The sequence below is a fragment of the Pelodiscus sinensis genome, chromosome 4, assembly GCF_049634645.1.
Source record: "Pelodiscus sinensis isolate JC-2024 chromosome 4, ASM4963464v1, whole genome shotgun sequence".
In the NCBI taxonomy this organism is placed as follows: Eukaryota; Metazoa; Chordata; order Testudines; family Trionychidae; genus Pelodiscus; species Pelodiscus sinensis.
Window position 1 is genome coordinate 70,390,283 of NC_134714.1, and position 16,283 is coordinate 70,406,565.

A 16,283-nucleotide genomic window follows, 5' to 3' on the forward strand; every position below is an offset into this window, starting at 1 on the left:
GAGTCAGAGTGAGATAAGTAATCATTGTCATTGCAGCCAGCCTGTGTTATTACTGGGGGCAGGTGAGACGGTGAGGAACGTGTGGATATACAGGCAGTCCCCGGGTTACGTACAAGATAGGGACTGTAGGTTTGTTCTTAAGTTGAATCTGTATGCAAGTCGGAACTGGCGTCCAGATTCAGCCGCTGCTGAAACTGACCGCCAGTTCTGACTTACATACAGAATCAACTTAAGAACCCCAAGCGTCCCCAAGTCAGCTGCTGCTGAAACTGATCAGCAGCTGATTCCAGGAAGCCTGGGGCAGAGCAACTCTGCCTCGGGCTTCCTGTAGTCAGCGCTGGTCAGTTTCAGCAGCGGCTGACTTGGGGACGCCTGGGGCAGAGCAGCTGGGGTGCTGCTGGGTTGCTCCAGTAGCACCGCTCATCGGCGCTACTAGACCAACCCAGCAGCACCCCAGCTGCTCTGCCCCAGGCGTCCTGATTCAGCCACTGCTGAAACTGACCAGCAGCGGCTGAATCAGAACGCCTGGGGCAGAGCAGCTGGGGTGCTGCCGGGTTGGAACAGTAGTGCCCAGAGCGGCGCTGCAGGACCAACCAGCAGCGCCCCAGCTGCTCTGCCTCAGGGTCCACAACAAAAGCCTGGTCTGCTGGGGGGGGACACACTAGCTGCGCCCCCCTCCAGCAGACCAGGGACACGGGGAGCAAAGCCGCAGCAGCAGCGGGGTGCCGCACCTCTGAGGCTTTGCTCTGGCAAAGCCTCAGAGGCGCGGGACCCCGCCGCTGCTGTGGCTTCGCTCCCGGTGCCCCTGGTCTGCTGGAGATGGTCTCCAGCAGACCAGGGGCACCGGGAGCAGCTTTTCTCGCCCCGGAGGTCGAGGTGGCGGATCGCTGCCTGCGAGCTCTGGGGCGAGAAAGCCCCGTTCGTAAGTGCGGATCCGACATAAGTCGGATCCGCGTAAGTCGGGGACTGCCTGTAGTCAGGAAGCACATAGTTGTGTGCTGTGGTAATGCTGAAGCTGTATCTCTTGGGTGGTAAGCATGGGAGCAATGTGGTCAGTACCCCTGTCATGGTTCCCAAGAGGGCCACTGAGGCTGAAATTGTTGTGGAGGATACATCCATGGCTGGCTAGCCCATGGGAGATGTTGTAGGGAATGATCCCGCTATGAATGCCAGGAAGCCATTGATCCCGATGAGGATGAACGGCACGATGAAAATCCACTCCTATGTCCACTGCTGTAGTCAGTTTGTGGTGAGAGCAGAGTAGGAGAGTGGGGAGCCCTTTCTGGCATATGAGTGTGCCCCTGGGCATGAGACACCAGCGAGGAGTGCAGTGAGCAGGGTCCTGGTCTGAGCGGTGTGCCCAGCTGTGGGGATTTTTGTAAATGACGCATCTTACGCAATGCTTTTTTATGCTGCGGTGCCAAAGCGCACTTCAGTTCGGGCTGACCAGGGATGGACTGTTCATTCATTGTAGAGGTGCCTGTGGGAGCCGGTCGTGTCATATGCGGCTTTTCTAGGTGCCGCTGCCTCAGTAGCACTGACCGATGTGAAGTGCTTAGGTTCTGACTCACTCTCCTGGCTGGTGCAGACTTGCACATCTCTGTGGTGCTAGAGACTGACAACACCAGGGAACGAGAGGCTCGGGACACTGCAGAGTTCAGTTAGAATCCAGTGGAAGATGAAAAACAGAGGACATTCCAGTAGTAGTAGTTCCACTTAATTTAATTCAGAATAATTAGGACTGCCTGTATAAAAGTCTAAGCCAGTAGTAGTAGTCAGGGAAGCCTGGAAACTTGAGCGCCTTTGTGGGGTGGTGAAGCTGCTCTGTCAATGGGCTTCTGCTGTCCCCTTGTGTCCTCAGATTTGTCCCATGGTGGTTGTAGAGTTCTCCCAGAGGAGGTTTTTGAGCCACATTTCATGGTTTTTCTGGCTTTGGCTGTCATGTTCTGACAATGCGGACACTTATGTGCTGTATGAGTCTCTCCCAGGCATTTAACGCAGGAGGCATGCCCATCAGAAATAGGCATTGAGTCCCAACATGAGTGACATCTTTTAAAGCTGGGGGAACCCGGCATGTTGAAGGAAAAAAGCCTCAGCAGCAGCTCTTTTTTTTTTTTTTTTTAAAGTAAAGTAAACTTTGAAAACTGTTGTTAACTGACTAAACGATGAAGAAATTCTAAACTAACTATGGTATCCCTTTGTTTTTCCTGTCAGAAAGAGCACTGCTCTGACTCCATCTTCAGCCGAGGATGGTAGAAAAAGAACTGAGGGGGCTTGTGCTGCGCACGCACTCAGCAAACGGCAGGAGCGCAAGACACTGGATGCACAAGCGCAGCACGAGGGGCACTGCTCACCAAAAACCTCCAATCAGAGATGCAAGGACACACCAAGACCTGAGTGGAGCACCCACAGGGACATAACTTGATGAACAGTGATTTATTTCGAAATTAGATCAAGACAGGATATGCAATTAGCATAGCTCAAATTACGCATCTTATTGTGACCTACTTGTGCAGTGCAGATGCACCCCTAGAGTTTAGTTGTTTTCAGTTCATTTTAGTTAGCACCTTCTATTCAGAAGTCAGTCATTATTCCACAGCAAGAGGGCACTAAATATCTTCTGAGACTGGGAAGGTTTTCCATCCTGCTGTAACATACAAGCAACTGATGTAGCAATATTACACAGCTATCCACACTTTAGGTTCTTATGGGCACCCTTATTCATGGAGGGGGGGGGGGAATCTTCATGCACCACTATTCAATAAGTTTCTATACTGGACTATAAAGAAATTGAAGCACCAGGGGGTAGCCGAGTTTGTTTTTTTTCTGTACCGACTAATGGTCTGGTTGCACTTTATAGACTAACAAATCATGTAGATGGTGTCATGAGCTTTCGTGGGCACAGCCCACTTCTTCAGACTCTGATCATCTGAAGAAGTGGGCTGTGCCCATGAAAGCTCAAGATATCATCTACATGATTTGTTAGTCTATAAAGTACAACCAGACCATTATGTTGTTTTGTATAAAGAAAATTAGAGTAAATTGCAGCTGTACAGGGCCAGAAAGGCCCAAGCACTGTAGAGTTCAGTTAGAATCCAATTCCACTTAATTTAATTCAGAATACTTAGGACTGCCTGTATAAAAGTCTAAACCACTGCTGTCTGTCGAACACTGGGCATCCATGTCTAAGTGGTCTGTAAAAGGTTATCACTGCCATAGAATAGTGGATTTTGACCTATGTACTACCAACCCCTGAAAGGGTCTTCAAACTAAGTCCAAGATTTCCAAAGGTTCTGCACCACTATTTGACATTTTTTGGAGGTTCTCAAGCAGAAAAAAGGTCGAGAGCCGTTTTTCTAGCTTGTTGTGAAATCTTTAAAGCTACAAAGTTTCATTTGTAGATTGCAGCATGATGGGCTTTGCAGTTAGCTATGGGACAGTTTCACTGGAATGTGCTAATGACATTGAAATGTTTCACAGAATCATAAAGGATTTGTCAAAAGAAATCACCACAACATTCCCATTTCTAGAAGATGGAAACATGTCATTTCAGCTTTAATCTTCATTTAGAATGGAATAAAAACATTTCCATTTTAATCAAAATATTTTGAGAATATTTTGTTTCATGAAAACTCCTGTGATTGACTTTTCATCCAGAGTTGGGGGAGGAAGGGGGGGATGTTTCAAGATCTTGAATTCACTGTGGGATGAAAATTCTAAATAGTTTTGTTAAACTGTGTCCAACTAAAGCCATTTGGTATCATCTCAGTGACATTGTGAAGAATAATTAATGTTTGAAGAGCTAAATATTAGCACATCACAGAAACACACCCCCATTCTGAAATCAATGCAGCACTGGGATAGTAAGTAGTGCAGGGGGCACTCTGTATATTAGACCAGAGGGAAATTCAGAGTTTCCCTACCACATGAAATTCCAATATTTGTTTGATGAATGCGAAGGAGAAAACCAAGCTTTAAAATATTTGCAGTTCATCTTTTGAAGTAAAAGGTTCAAGTCTCCCATCTCAGTGTATGGCCAGAAGAACTGAATAAGTACTCATTCACTAGTTGAGACTGGCCAAATAAGGAACTTGTCAACAGTTTCTTCATTTCTTTAAAAAAAAAAAAAAAAGAAAAGTTACCAGTGTGCTTGAATGTCCCCCACACTATTGAAGGCTGTGTCCCCCAAGTAAAAAACTGGCTGAATTACCAGCTGAATATTGGCCATACTAACCTTTGTTCCAGTAACCGAAAACAATTGACAATGCTCCCATCCTAATGCCTTTGGCAGTACACATTAAACCTCTCAGCTATGTCTACACTCCACATTTTTGCGGCAGAAAATATGCTAATGAGGGACTCATTTGTATGAGTCATGATGTCAGTCGCATATTTTCTGCCAATTCTTTTTGTGCAAAGGGTTTTTGCACAAGATCCTTATGTCTCTCCAGGAGAGGGATAAGAATCTTGCGCAAAAGGGTTTTTGTGTGCAAAACAGAAGCAGCTACACTGCTTCTTTTTGCACATATTTTCTGCCACAAAAACATGTAGTATAGGACAAAGCCCTCTAGTCCAGCAGCCTTGGAACCTGGACAGATCCAAATGAGAATTTTCTGGACCATGGGAGATCAATATTGTTTAGCAGCATTACCAACCCTTCCACTGCCTTCTGGGCTGTTAGAGGACATTCAGGGGTATATTAGAGCTACAGAACAGCACAGAACACTGAGAGCTAAGACTGGTGGCTGTAAAAAACTTTATGGGACCACAGGAAATTTGGCCACATCCATGAAAAATGGACATCCAGCTGACTAAAATCATTCTGGATGAAGGATGTTTCCATACCAGAGGGTTACGGACTAGAGAGGTTCAACCTGTAGATGACCCAAGAAAGTTACACTTTTTTGGCTGAATGATTATATCTGATCGGGCATCTCCACAGCCTATGGAACCATCTAAAGCAGATGGTTTTCATTATTCAGAAGGCAGCTTGCGATGCAGGAAGGGACTTTTGAATCATGACAGGTGCTCAGTCTTGCAGTATGCCAAGACATAAGAGTGTATCATGTAGAAGGGGGAAAAAAACTCAAATGTTTAGGAAGCTCAAAATTAGTAGGGAGCCTTTTGGTGGGGGGTGGGGAGCACGTCTTATAGTTCAACTTTGTTGCCAGACTAATCATTTCTAAGACAAAAGATTGATGTCCCTGAATGAGAAGCTGTGACTGCACTGCTCGATCGCACTGAAGGGATAAAGAAGCTGTGAGAGAGAAAGTGCCCCCTCCACCTGTGCACACAGCTTCAAGGGTGGTAGGAAGAACAAAGAAACCAAATAGAACCATGTTGCTAATTCAGTGCAAAGATACTTTCCTTGCTAAACTTACCCATCTTTGGGTACACATACATCCATCAAAAGTACACCTACTCCAGACAGCAAATAGGAATGCAAACCCACTGGAGGAGAGGGTCAGATCCTGGATTCTCTGTGTAGCCAAACTCACAGCCCAATGGACACGGATTAGTCCTTTGTTTGGGGATATACCCTACTTCAGTGGTCTCCAACCTTTTTACACCTAAGATCACTTTTTAAATCTCAGAACAGGCAAAGATCTACCGCCCCGCCCCTTCCTTGAAGCCCCGCCCTCTCTATTCTCCTCCTGTCCATCACTTGCTATCCCCAGCCCTTACTTACACACTCTGATAAACAGTTTATTTTTAAATTATGCGATACATACAATTAAAATCACGTGTTTATAGTTATGAAATAAATGGTCTGTTTTTTATTCGTGCTATTTAAATCTAAAATGAAGCATTTATAATTATACATTTTGTGGGGACAGAGTTCTGCGGCTGGGGGCAGGGGAGAGGGAACAGGGTGCTGGGAGGGCAGAGGACAGGGTTCTGCAGCAGGGGACAGAGTGCCAGTGGGGACAGAGTTCGGGGAGTGGGGACGGGAATGGGGACAGAGTTCTGTAGCTGGGGACAGAGTTCGGGGAGTGGGGACAGGAATGGGGACCAAGTTCTGTGGCTGGGGCCAGGAGAGTGGGGACAGCATTCTGTAGGTGGGGACAGGGGAGTGGGGACAGCGTTCTGTAGGTGGGGACAGGGGAGTGGGGACAGCGTTCTGTGGCTGGGGAGTGGAGACTGGGGAGCCAGTGGAGGCAGAGAGTCCCCTGCATCTCCCTCCTCCCAGGATTCTCCCACCCTACCCAGGGAAACCAGCTCGTGCCTGCCCCGGGGCCAATCCCTCCCACCCCCCACGCAGGGAAGCCCCACGTGTGCCTGCCCAGGGGGCCGACACCCTCCCCCCCCGCGCAGGGAAGCCCCGCGTGCACGCCTGCCCCGGGGCCAACCCCCTCCGCGCGTGCCGGGAAACCCCCTGCGCACCTCCCGCGGGGCTGACTCACCCCTCCTGTGCAGTGCAGGGAGCCGATGCTCCCTCCCACAGTACACCTGGCCGGCAGAGCAGCTAGCGCACTTCTGGAATCGCCGGAAGTGGCGCTTAGCTGTGGGACTTCTGAAGCCAACACTACCTCCGTTTTCTCTTGAGGTAAGTAATGGGGCTTCTGGGGAGGGTGGGAGGGAAATGGGGGCAGGGCGGATAGGACGCCTCGCGAGTGACTGGTCAAGGCCTCACGATCAACCAGTAGCTCGCGATCGACCTGTTGGTGACCACGGCCCTACTTCCTCTGTAGTAGTCAGTAATCATCCCTTCCTCCATCCACTAATGGGACAGATTCAAAGACTCAGAACTCAGCATGAAGATATTACTTCAGTGGGTTACTTGTGGAATATGGTACTTTTTAATATATACATGTCAGAATTCAGCCTTAGAGTAAATAGGAAACCCACACTCACCTCAAAATAACCAGCGTGTAATTCACTTACCTTTGCATCTGCCTCGATGCACCACACTCAGAGCTGAGTCCCTGCATTTGGCTCTCTGGTAGTCACACATTGACTCGTAAGTCCTGCCATCCGAGGCGCAGAGAGGTTTGGACTGGGACCGGGAGCAGTGGAGGTTACATTGTGGGTCTCTGTCACGGTCACTTATTAAAAACTGAAGGTAAAAAAAAAGTGGGGCGGAAGGACACAAAAAACATTTGGTTTGTTTAAGTCAGCACAGACACTTGAAGAAAGCAAAGATAAATGATGCAGCTTAAATTCTTGACCTCAGTGTTGATTTTCACCACAAGAGTGGCTTGATTTAAAGTGTATTTTATTTTTGAAAGATAACACCATTCACCTTTTTTTTTTTAAACAAACAATACTACCACTCAGTGTGCTGCCTTGGAAACAGTGGGTATAAAGATGTAAAGCCAAAAACAAACCCAACATAGGAAAATGCTGCACTGGATGGACTTGTGTTCAGATCACTTTATAATAACGGCCACCTGCTCCATGCAAACATGCAAGAAACACTGCAGGAGGCAAAGGTGGGGTAATCTGTATTAGATATTGGCTTAAGACCTGAAACAGAAAATCACACAAGAGGTCATCCAGCCAGGGCCGGCCCACAACATTTTGACACCTGAGGCAGGGAGCTCAAATGACGCCCCCAAGCCACTTTTTCTCCAGTCTGCCTGCCATGTCTCTTGTGCCCTCCTTCCTCCAGCACAGCACTCCACCATCTCTGTGCCTCTAGAGCAGAGAGAATACATATGCACCAGCAGCAGACAATTTTCTACACTCTGGGTCCTAGTGGCGCTTCCCACGCCCCCAGAGTCTGGCACCTGAGGCGGCCGCCTCAGTTCGCCTCATGGTAAGTAAGGCCAGCCCTGCATCCAGCCCACTTCCCCTGCACTGAGTAGGGACCAGTTGTCTCTAGGGCAGGGATGAGGAACTTAAGGCCCAGGGGCTGGATGCAGACCCCCGTTTCCCTAGATCTGGCCCCCGAGGCTTAGGGCTGCCCTCCCCCCCCAACGCTGGGAAGCCAACGCTGGGTCTCCAGCCCCCCCCAGGGCTGGAGCAAACAAAACCTACCAGCTTGGGCTCCCCTGGGCTCTGGTGTGCGAGGGGAATATGGGAAGTGTCTTTCTGCTTGTCAAATTGGGAGCCACAATAAGGGTTTTTTGGATTTTTTTGCTTCTCACTTGTGTACAGCTCTCTACTGATTTTTCTGAGAGTCAGTGGCCCCAGACCCAAAAAAGGTTCCCAACTCCTGCCCTAGACCATCCCTATCAGTGGTTTAACCTGTTCTTAAAAACCTGGGGGGCTGCAGAGCCAGTGTGGGCTCCCCAGTGTTGAAAGGGGAAGCCCTAAGCCTTGGGGGCTGTATCCAGGGAAGCTGGTGTTAACTATCTTTATCATTAGATTAGAAATCAGGAAAAGCTTTCTAAGTGTCCTTTGAGGCTGATTAAGCCAATTACTTCTGTCTGACCTTCAGTGGACACCAAGAACAATTGACCTTTTTAACAGCCCTTAACATCTAAAGATTGTTTTTCAAAGGGATATAAATTATAATAAAATATGCATATATCTCAACAACTCTAGATGTCCCCGCTTTCCATAGAGATCTACAGTACATCCCAAACCCTGCCCTGAAGTGGCGCATTTAGGGTGGATGTACTTTCCATGAAAAAGTATTTCCTTTTTCCCCAGTCCGGACATTGACTGTCTACTTGTTCAACATAAAAACAGAAGTTGCCCCTCCCTACCATGTGTTATTTTATGTATTTCATGTCCCCTCTTATTTGTCTTTCTAAAAGGTAAACAATCCCAATCTTTTCATTCAAGAGTTTTTCCAGGTTATTGTCCTCATCTTTCTTTGAAACCTCTCTAATTCTGCAATATCCTTTCAGACACAGTGACCAGTGTGGCACACAGTGATTTGTGGAATGGCATATTTTCCATATTATTCTCCATCTTATTCCTCCTTGTGTCACAAAACCTGATTTGCTTTTTTAACTATAGCTGCACATTGAACGGAGGCCTTCATTAACCTGTCCACATTAATACCAAGGCTCTTTTCCTGTATTAATATGAACCAAGAAACATTTGTTGCCAGCACGCTGCTAGACTACAGGTTCAGTGGTTTGGGTTTTTCAAGTAGCCCCTTTTGCTTTTCCAATTTCCTCTTGGCATCTCTTATCTTTGGCCTTGTTTATTGGTAGATAGTGTCAGGCTTCAATTTCTGTGCCCATAATTATTCTGATTGTACAACAAAATTTCACTGGAGCTCCTATAATGCAACTTGTGAAGACCAGGCAGGAATTAAACTCTAGTCCTCTCCCATATTATACTTAATTTCACCCTTCTCAAAAGCACTTCCCTCTGCTGCCAGCTCAAGCCTGGGAATCAAAGTCTCTTTCTCAAGCATTAGTATCTCAGCCTGTTGCCAAAGCACTTATGAGCACAGCAGTCCAGAGCTGGCTAGCAAGTGGGCACTGACTGACACTCTCCTTGCATATACAAAAGGCACCGGTCTCCCAGTGCACTAATAGCTGGATTCTGAACAGGGAAATGTGAGTCATCACCATAATCACCTTGGTGTTCTAGCTGTCTACAGAACTGTCTGTTTTATGCTTAGAGGTTAAAGCTGTTGGAGGGAAAAAATGCCTACCATTCTAGTTTGGATTGGTTTTTATTACTACAAAAGACGCACTCCTCTGGTGCTATTATTATTATTTTAAAATAAGTCATTCATTCAGTTCAATAAGCTATAGAAGGTTTAAAAATCTTAATATCACAAACCTATCAAATTCATTCTTGTATGCCACTGAACATTTGGGTAGAAGTGAATTACTAGAAATCTCATTTGAACATCAACTGGCAAAAGTGAGCTCCACACTGGATTTAATCTGGATGTTGAATGCCAGTTTTATTCTAAACTTAAAAAACAACAAATGGTCTGGTAGCACTTTATAGACTAACAAAACATATAGATGGTATCATGAGCTTTCATGGGCATAGCCCACTTCTTCAGATGACCGGAGTTTATTCTAGATACCCGTTTGCCTGGGACCTGACAACTGTCCAGTGGTAAAGTCCTTGAAGTTCATTCATTCCTTTCCTGCATTACCCATCCCAATTGAGAAATTCAGATTTATTATTATTTTTAAATGTTGGGCCAGGTCTTTGTAACATTATAGGATTGGACCCAATTTCTGTCTATTTGTCAGCATATACTAGGTTAGTTTAAATTTCTCTAAATTGCTATTCATCTATTTGTACCCACTGTAGGGCTAGAAATTTTTTCTGTGACCATCCAGTCAGGTGTGCTAAGGTCCAGAGACAGAGCTGGAGATTAGAGAGGTTAAGGCCTCCTACAAATTTGTGATAACAAAAGCAATTAAGATTGCTCTGGGGTTTCCAGCTTCCCATACATACACGGTTTTAAGAAGGAGTTTTAAGATGATAGGGTACATCTATAATCATTATAACAAAATGATAAAAAGGAAGAAAGTCATTCAAAAGCCATTCCCCATCAGGAGAAACAGGAGATTTTTCACATAATCCATTCGAAGGGCTTGAGCAGTTGGTTTAAAAGTTACATTATTGCAAACTCTTCAGGTCACATACTGAGCCCAAGATACCAAAAGACACCCAGGAGGCACCCTAAAACGGAATCAGTGTATCACTACACACTACCGCTTCTAATTTTCAGGCTGCAAGCTGAATTTCTAGAAGTTTACTAAAACAAACATTAAGTGGACTCTAATGAACCAATTTACAAGAAATCAAAAGCCTTTTCAACATTTGGATTACAGTAGCACCTACATGGCATACAAGATAGTTTCCTTACATCTAGAAGGCCAATCCTGCAAAAAAGAGTAACAATCTAAGTAGTAACACAAACTGGTGCTTGTTTTATTGAAAAGTACATTCTGCTGAAAAGTCTGTATTAAATTCCCAAAGGATATAGAGTTCTGTATAGTACATGTGATTGGGAAGTAATCTATTTTTTAAATAATCCAGGAGTATTGCTAGGAGAGCTAGATGTCTTGGACATGTTGCTAAAGGGTTGCGTAATCTTACCTGTAGAATACAAATTCTAATCCAGCCCAAGCCATGGGTAGAGAACTAAAGCCATTTTCTTCAGACAGATCTGTTCGCTTACAAGAAAACAGATGGTTCTCAGATCTCAGTCTAGTTGGTGGTTTTCAGGACACTTTTGAGTTGTAGTGTGAACACTTTGCAGAAGTCTGTGTCACAGACAATAGTGATGAAAAGACCATCTGTTGATAGTTAGGGAGTCCATCATTTTAGTTTGTATATACAGTACTAGACCTGCAAGGCCACCTCACCATACACCCCTTTCAGGACAGCCTGGTAGTATACTTGCTAATGCTCTGCCCCATTTCAAATTTAAACATCATTATTGTCTGTCCCGGTAGCGAACCCTATAGAAAGGTCAAGAAGGGAACATGGTGTGGATGCTGAGCTAGATTTCAAACCCTGTAAGTGTGTGTAAGGCACTACAAAAGAGCATGAGAGGCATCCCTCCCCACCACAAATGCCTACAATTTGTAAGTCAGAATCTCACAATGTGAGGAGAAACTTAGAGGAAGCATTTCTCTCCCAGGACTTAAACCCCTCCCCACTGCTAAATTAATTTACACAGGTGCTCACTGAATCACTTCCCAAACCAGTTTCAGCTTCTTCAGACTTGAAAGAAAGAGATAAGAGGTCAGAATAAAGCAACATTTGGCAGCAAAGCATATCTGCTTTTTTTCCCCCCACACCTCAACACCACTGCTGACAAACAACACATGCTGATTAGATGGCTTTTAATGACTGTGAAGGAAAGCAGACTCCCTGCAGCTGCACAACAGCTGGAACCACTTGCGTTAGTTAGCAGAGACAGGTCTGACCCCACAAGTGAAAATGAGTTTGGTGGTCAATCATTCTAGTCTTCCCCCTCCTCTCCACTGTAAGCACAAACTCTTTAGTGTGGTCCTTTCTGAAATGGTAGGCTCTACTGAAGCAGCTGCCCTGAAACAGAAATAGAAGATTTGGATTGAAGAACTAACCGAGTGTGGAAGTAGTCACAAAGCATTGGCAGAACAGTATTTCAGAAGAGAGGTGCGCAAGATAAAAAATGTGCAAGTTGGCAGAACCTGTAGGGAGGGACATAGGCTGAAAAAGATGGGGAAGCAGGATGTAACATAGGTCAGAACTGAGGTAACTGAGGTAACCATGACGGCCAGAAACATTTTTAAAGTAAAGCTGAAATTCTCATATAGTCTCACCACTTCAGGATATAGGTTTAAGAAAATTCCCCCCACCCCCTCCCAATATAACGAGACTCACAAGCAAGTCACATGAATTGGCCACAGTATGTCTGTTTCTGAAAGAATGTTAGTGAAAGCCCTATCATTTGGCCATTTAATATTGCAGTACCCCATTTTTAAGAAAACTAGGGCACTCAGACTTCCAATATCTGTTTAACTTATACAGCAAAAAGATAAACTTAAACTTAAACAACAAATAGTCTTGCAGCACCTTAGAGACTAACTTTGAAGAAGTGGGTTATGACCATGAAAGCTCATGATACCATCTACATGTTTTGATAGTCTTGCAGCACCTTAGATACTATTTGTTGTTTAAGTTTTTCCAGTTACAGACTAACATGACTACTCCTCTGAAGCATTTCAGCAAAGACAGAGAAAGAGACCAGAATGTTCCCATAGATTATAGGAAAGTGCCCTATTCACCAATGTGGAAAACTCTCATTCAAATCCCTTTGCTTCAGGCAGAGACAAGTCTTAAACCCAGGCCTCCACAGCTTGGGTGAGTGCCCCAATCTGTGGGTTAAAGGTGGCTGCCTCCACCCCACTCCCTGAACATTGTTAAGCTAGTCCCACTCCAGTTTTGCCTAAGTGACATTTTTCATTTGCATAAGACTGATCACGACAAAGTTTCATTTTCACTATACTCGAAAAAAAAACTTCATTAAAAGTTTGAGTTCTGGTTCAACCTCTGATTTATTTTTCCTTTGCATTGCCAACAAGCTACTGACCCGAGCAACATTTGAACTGGAGAGTCAGAAATAAATCATACATAACCCAATATCAGTACCAGAGTCAAAGATGTTCAGAGGGCTGAGTCTTCCTGAAGTGTTTGTATTTACCCTAGTCATGTCCAGAGCTGCCACCACAAATAAAGGAAGAATTCAAAGGAAATTCTCGGAATCTGACCTTACTTCTAAGAGCTCAGCCTTTGAATTAGAGGGAACAAGGATCAGATCCTTACAGAAATTAGGAATTACTATTATCTAAATTCCAAAGATGATTTGAGAAATAGTCTATGTACACAATCCCTTCATCACAATCCACATGGAACAGGATGGAAGATGTCAAGGTACTGGATAATTAGATGTAGTTCAGTTTAAATTGAACTACAAGTCGTGCCATTTAATAGGACAGAATACAATTTTTAAGACACATCAGTATCTGGCGGTTACAACTTCTGTTTTTGTAAGTCATTGCAAGTTTGCATAGCTAATCAAATGGTGTGTTTGGCAAAACCGACCCTAAATCATAAAACCAGAATAGGAGTGTAGCGCTCCCTCACTTTCCAATGGGGAGGGAGGCCACACTACATCATTGTTTTGTGGTTTAATTCTTGGCCTTGTATTGCACTGCTCAGGCCAAGTCATAAACAATCTACAGTTCTAGGTAGGGATGTAATAGAGTAATAGAATAGTTGATTAACTGATAAGCAAAAGCTTCTCGATTAATGCTATCAGCAACACACATTTAAATGTAGAGCCACAGCTTCGCTGCAGCTCTGCATTTTAAATGTAGTAAGAGCCAGGCAGCCCGGCTTAGTCCCAGCTCATACCAGGTAGGGGACTACCCCCACTGCCGTTCTGCAGTTTAAATGTAGTAGGAGCCAGGCTGCCTGCCCTCCTGGTTCTTACTACATTTAAATGACAGAGCTGCAGCAGGAGTAGTTATCAGACCCAGTGTGAGTGGGACAAAATGCTTTAACTTCCCCTTATCGACTAGTTTTGTAGTTGATAAAAATTCTATTGACTACACAATTAGCAAATCACCTTCTTCTTAACATCCCTAGCTCTAGGCCCATCTGACAGAGGCAAACACACTGTCTGAGGCCCTTGTTTCTGCCCTTGGGCGGGGGAGCAATTTGCAGAGTGCAGGGATGTTAAGCAGCGATACATTTGCTAGCTGAGTAGTCGATGGAGCCCCAGCGAGGGCTCTTGTGCATTTCAAAGTTGGAACACTGCATGGAGCCCAGGGCCAGAGGGAAGTCCCATTGACTCTGGGCTCCCCATGGGCTCCCCGCTGGGGATTCTTGTACATTTCAAAGCTGGCACGCCCTGTGAAGCCCAGGGTCAGCTGGGGACTCTCCAGCTGATCCCAGGCTCCATGCAGCCCTGCCACTTTGAAATGCCGCAAGAGGCCTGATGCCAAACTCCCTGCAGCATTCAAAGCGGCAGCACTGCACGAAGCAACTAACCGTGGCTCCATGCAGCACTGTTGCTTTTAAGTACCCCCTTTTTCTCCCCCCTGCTTTGCTGCCTCTATCTGATAGAGGCAGCAAGTGTGGGAAAGTGACTAGTCGACTATCCTGTCATCTAGCCAATAAGTATTTGCTTATCGGATAGTCGACTAGTCCTTACACCCCTAGCAGAGTCTCTTGCTTGAGCAAACTATGGTCCTAGCCCACAGGCATGGCTGGATGGTAGTAGGCTGTAGCCTAAGCCTCCTAGTGCAAGGAGCCAGCAAACAGTCAATTAACTCTAGCCCTTTGGGAAGGCCAGAGCAAGAAGTCCAAGTTAAAGCCTGCTCAAGGGCTCAGGCAGCTAGCAAGCAAACAGTCCGGAAGTCCAGATAAGAGGGAGCACCCACACAGTCTAGGGGCTTTGAAAGAGGTTTACACACCTAGCACACAGCTTAGGGTTCTAGCAGGGGCTCCCCACAACACAAGTCTCCTAGTCAAACGTAGGAATCAGCAATCCAGGGGTTGAAATGGCAGGGATTCCCACCTTACTCTACCATGTCTCAGCCCAAGGCCCTAACAGTCCCAGAGGGATCTGCCACTGAGTTGGTAGAGTCCAGCCACAATGCAGCACTGGAATGGAATTGTGTAACTTTGTTAAAGAGACTAGAAGTACCCCTTTGTTCCATGCTGCAATTCTGTAAACGTACTGTTTGTGTGAATGAGAAAATGTTTTAGGAGAGATAAGTGTGAAGGCCACTGCATGCTCAAATGGTCAGAGGAGAGGCCGGAGACTCAGAAACACCAAATAATAATCAAAGCACACTGAAGACGCAGACTACCCGGGCAGATTGACGAATCCTGAAGCTAGAGGCAAGCACCCCTTGATAGGGAACCAATCCCAACTTTCCCCAGAAAGACAACACCCAGGAGGGGTCATCAGCATCCTGATATCAGATGATTGTGAGAACAACTTCTTCCCAATAAGCATACGTCATAGGAAGACTGACTGTGATTCTGAATGATTATTTACGGACCGACATGAACCAGGCTCCTTCCTCACACCCGACCTATCTGGCCAATAGGTTGGGCCGAGCAACAGACTGGTAACTATTCCATCAGCAGGATGTGTGTATGTGCAAATGCATACGCTACTTTGTTATATTGTCAATAAATGTGGCGTGGTGCCTTATCCTGTGTGCTTCTTATAAGCATAACAGCAGTATGCTGACAGATATGGTCAATCACGTAGCCAGCCAGTCAGCGGCAGCTCCTACCACCCTGGGCATTGGTACCGCTGGTATCCACAAATCTTTGGGGTACACAGCATGGTAGTCCCAACAACTCTTCATGTGAGCTTGTCTCTTCTGGGGCAGGATGCAGCAGAAGGCAGGTTCTACTCCTGGGTGGCGCAGCATGGCAGAGATGTCTATCTCTTCCTTTGGCCATGCCCAACAGAGCCTCTCTAATACTTCCTGTCCTGGTACTGCCTAAAAGAGGGCCTGGGCAGGTTTAGCTCCACCCACCAAGGGAAATGTAGTGCTCCCTTGCTCACCAGTACAGAGGGAGGCCACTCTGCCTTGCTACCAGGAGGTATCCTATTTAACCGCAAGTATATTGAAAATTAAATGCTGAAATACATAGTTCTGCTTAGCTTGTATATCAGTTAATACAAAATTTTTTTGCAAATCTTCTGCCCTAGGAATCAGCAATTTCAAGGCAAAAAAACTGGCATCACAACTAGTATGTTGAGTAGTTATGAGCGTAAGACAGTAACTGGGGAGAAGATATTTCAGTAGTAACTCACAGCAGAAAGTGAAAACATGTTATTCTCCTGAAAAGAAGATTTTTGGCTGCACTAATATTAGCCAAGATTGTAT

At 45.6% G+C, this 16,283-nt stretch overlaps 1 protein-coding gene across 6 annotated transcripts in view; it reads right to left on the minus strand.

The window, feature by feature from the left end:
* SMOC1 (SPARC related modular calcium binding 1) overlaps positions 1–16,283 on the minus strand; it is a 180,652-nt gene that overhangs the window by 117,906 nt on the left and 46,463 nt on the right. For 3 of the 6 annotated variants that reach the window (XM_075927324.1, XM_075927323.1, XM_075927325.1), the window contains one exon: positions 6,886–7,057. The exons of the other annotated variants lie outside the window; for them this stretch is intronic. In XM_075927324.1, the coding sequence (XP_075783439.1) occupies positions 6,886–7,057 (172 nt within the window). The remainder of the gene's footprint in view (positions 1–6,885; positions 7,058–16,283) is intronic. 6 annotated transcript variants of the gene reach the window in all.